Here is a 4,228-nt window from a genome sequence, read left to right on the forward strand (position 1 = left end):
CTGATTTCAGTGTAGTGGTGAACAGTCACACAGCTCACGTGGGCGTTATCTGTGATACTCCTTAACTATAATTTATCCAAGTTAACTTCAGTTAACCATTCAGACGGTTCTTTTGCAATGACAAGCATAAACACTCATGTTGCTGGTAGGTTTCCGCTGTGCCAGCTGTTTACATTACAGCTGCTTATGCAGTAACCATGGTAACCACGGACTCTGAGCGGCTGGATCGACGGAGGTCAGACAACAATTTTACATGTATGATCTTAAAACAGGACACAGCCACTATACGTGCTGGCCTCATATCAAATGTGAACGCAGACTGAGTCTATGTTTGATGTTTTTTATATCTAATCTTCCTTTTCAAACATTTAAACAACAGCGAGTCTGCAGCTGAGGGAATACAAACTCAAACTGTCCGAACAGGTTTGTTAATTTTGTGATTTATTAAATGTATAACTGTTATTCTAATCTGCTGCTGAGTCTCTTACGCTGATGAAAATGCAGAAAACACAGATCACACCTGTTCAACCAATCACTTTCATTCCACTTTGATCTGCGACAAACTGACGGTTCATCTCTGTTACAGTGTTGTTAGACTGCTATATTTTTGTGTTCTTTATGCTGTAGATTTTCACGTCTCTGGAATAGTTGGCAGTAATAAGGATGATTTTCTGTAAAATCATATGGATATGAGCCGTGACATATTCGTAGATGACAGTTAGATAGTCAGCTGGGAAACTCTGTGTTAACTCATGGAGCTGAGGATATCGTGGATATGCTGACCTCGCTCCGTGGTGTACAGGGCCGTTTACCCTCATGATTAATATTCACAATAAAAATATTAGCCGAACATCATGAAGTCTGTATGTGTTTCATAGTGTCGAACAACCTTTGTAGAGTTAAAGCCAGCAGTTACTACATGACGGAAACACCAACGTTATTTCTTTTATGCGTTTATACACAGGTCACGTTGATTACTGAACAAAAACCCAAAGATCAGATGTTAATTGAATTTATTTGCTCTCTCTCCTCCTTAAACATGTTTTTAATGTTAGTTATAATTCAGAATTGGCGACTGAAACACGTAGGACACATAAGAACATCAGGAAATAAAACTCCAATAAATATAACCTCAGTAAAAAAAGTCAGTGTCAGCGGGGGTTATTACAGCTGTGTACCAGGCCTGCGCTTTGCCAGTGGCAATAACAGCTCGATTGCTTGCGAGGCGAGCGGGTCTATCCCACGCTTTGCCGTCAGACTGGGCAGACATCTCCGAAATCATTGAAGCACTTTTGCAAAGAGGCTGTATCTTGACAAACCGACCAGACACATGAAGATTAAACCACTACATTCTCGGCTAAAAAAATATTAAAACGGTATTTGGTGACACACAAACAGGGTTTTTCAAAGTTCAGTTCTGTTAGCTGCCACATGCCGGTTGTTGTGTGCTAAAACCAATGGCCACCAGGCCAAAGGAATGGTTTTGACTCGATCAGCGTTAACCCCGCCCCCTGAGTTTGATGGGTGAGGTTGACAGATAAAATGGGTGAGACCTGGTGAGACCAGAAGGAGTCAACTGTGCCAAAATGAATTAATTAAATACACCATTAAATAATTATTTAAATGTGGCAATAATAAATTAAAATGTAAAATAAATAAATAATTAATTAAATGTGTAAATAATTAATTAATTACATGTGTCGTAAATATTTATGTAATTAATTATTTCCAATTTTAATTAATTATTGCCACATTTAATTAATTATTTAATGGTGTATTTAATTAATTCATTATGGCAGTCCTGGCGTTCCATAGGGTCAACACACATTCATATGATGATGTTACCAGGCCTCTGGAGAACTCAAAGACATGCTGATGAGGTCATTTAGCCATTTGAATCAGCTGTGTTGGACCAAGGACACATCTAAAACCTGCAGGACACCGGCCCTCGATTCGCCACCCCTGCTGTAGTGGGAGGAAAAACACTCTACAAGACAACTTGATTTCGCTTTGATTTGTGAGTCTAAAAAACAGTTTTGTTGATCAAATTTAGTGATTTGTTGTAAATATCTTGAGAAGATTAGCCCAGACCAGAAAAATACTTTGTTTAAAAGTAAAAGTAAAAGTGACTGAGTTAGCATTAAGCACAGTTGCAGACCATGTAATTTTGTACCTGGCATCGTTTCTTACATTCAGGGTTCATACACCTTTTTCGGGGTCAAATTCAAGCACTTTTAAGGACTTCCAGCTTTTCCAGCCCCCCCCCACCAAAAAAAAGAATGCATGTTTCAATTTGCATCACCTCAGTAAGACCATATGAAAAGATAGTTATTTGTGGTGAATGAAATACAGTTACACTTTCCAGCACTTTTAAGCACCACATCTTGAATTCAAGCACTTTTCAAAACCTTGAAAAGACAACATTAAAATTCAAGCATTTTCAAGGATTTTAAACACCCATACGAACCCTGTACATTACTGTTTGCATCACAGAATCAAACACAGACAGAGAGTCATCATTAGCAGCTACAGAAAATCCATGTTGCTTACAGGAAGAAAAAGAGAGAAAAATATGAGAGGGGAAAGATGATAAGTCTGTGTGTGACAGAGAGTGCAGATTGTAGTACCTCAAAGGCTCGGTCCAGCTGGTTCATCTCTCTGAGCTGGTTCCCTTTGGAAAAATATAGCTCTGCTCTCACTGTCAGGTCACTGGGATTCTGCTGCAGGGCCTTGTCCAAAGCCTCCAGAGCCTGGAACACACACACACACACACACACACACACACACACACACACACACACACACACACACACACACACAAACTGCAGGTGAACAGACCTGTCGAACTCTACATGCTAGTCTGACTGTATGTGTGTGTAGGCTCTCAGTCAAATGTGGCAGTCTAAGGAGCTTGGAAAGAAAAACATCTGGACATCTTCAAGTTTCTTGAAGATGTTTGATGCAAGATGTTAGTGGGGATTAAAGTGCTCGGAAGGGGATCTCAAAACTGCATTGTAGGAGGCACTTGGTGTTGTAAGCCACCCCCTCTGTTCAAACATAGTCAATCACACTCCTTTTTTAAACCATGTGAACATTGGCATCCTTGAAAGAGTGACCGTTATCCTTTAAATGCAGACGTAGAGGTCTGAGCACTGCTCGCTGCATTACACAGCATACTCTGTTTCTGTTTGGGCTTGCTTTATGTGTGTGTTACCTTTCTTTCCCTTCTGGCTTAGAGGGAACATTTTCTTCCCGGTGTTGTAGGGTCCTGATTACTCCAAGTTTGTGCTCCAGAGGATGGTGGGAGTCAAAGAGGAGATACTGGTCTGTGTGTGTTGGCTTTAGGTAAACGTCAATGTTGAGGTTTCCATGAACAGTGAAGGCATCAAAGTTTTTAAGAAAGTGCTATTACTATTTTGCTTGTAAATTAATAACTTCACCTGCAGTTTCTCAGTTCTTCTTTCTTGCTTGGTAAGAGAAATCTAGTCTTATCTAAGCTTGAACAAGTGCATTAGTATCAGGTTCAATGTCTGAGGTGAAAACGTTAAGTATAATCACAACAGCAAATGCAGGATCCGACTCCCATTCTGCCCATTCTGCATCTGAGAACTTCTCCCTCTCAGATCTGGACAACCATCAGTTGTAACAGCTGCCAGTTTGTCCCATTTCAGTCCAAGTCCATTCAGGCCTATCCGGTCACTTCCTTTAACTACTTACTTTCTGTCACAGTGCCTTTCATTGATTGCATTGCTGCTAGCTCTCCTGTAATCACAAACTTTGTCATTATCCTACTTACAAAAACTAATCAGCGGGCTGTGACATCACAGCTCTAGTCCAGAGCCAGGGAGAAAATGTCAAAATTGCTTGTTTATTAACTGAAGCTCCAGATCCGTCCGTCCATTCAGGGCCAGATGGTGAATTTGAAAACATTCTCAAATGCTTCTTTTTTGTTTTTGCTTTGTTTTTTTAAATCAGTGTATATTAACATGGCAGAGTCTACCAACGACTCTTTGATAAACTCTCTATGAGAGAAAATGTTACTGTTATGGTAAATGGTAAATGGCCTGTATTTGTATAGTGCTTTTCTAGTCCCTAAGGACTAAAAGCGCTTTACACGTTCAGTCATCCACCCATTCACGCACACATCCACACACTGGTGATGGCAGCTACATTGTAGCCACAGCCACCCTGGGGCGCACTGACAGAGGCGAGGCTGCCGGACACTGGC

General features: G+C 40.6%; 1 protein-coding gene across 1 annotated transcript in view; it reads right to left on the reverse strand.

Annotated features, from left to right (window-relative positions):
- Positions 1 to 4,228, reverse strand: part of LOC102198433 (transmembrane and TPR repeat-containing protein 1-like) — a 38,372-nt gene that overhangs the window by 7,637 nt on the left and 26,507 nt on the right. Inside the window, exon 9 of the mRNA XM_005733227.1 lies at positions 2,628 to 2,750. Coding sequence (XP_005733284.1) covers positions 2,628 to 2,750 — 123 coding nt within the window. The remainder of the gene's footprint in view (positions 1 to 2,627; positions 2,751 to 4,228) is intronic.

The sequence above is a fragment of the Pundamilia nyererei genome, unplaced genomic scaffold (assembly GCF_000239375.1).
Source record: "Pundamilia nyererei isolate P.nyererei 1_Seehausen unplaced genomic scaffold, PunNye1.0 scaffold00050, whole genome shotgun sequence".
NCBI lineage: Eukaryota > Metazoa > Chordata > Actinopteri > Cichliformes > Cichlidae > Pundamilia > Pundamilia nyererei.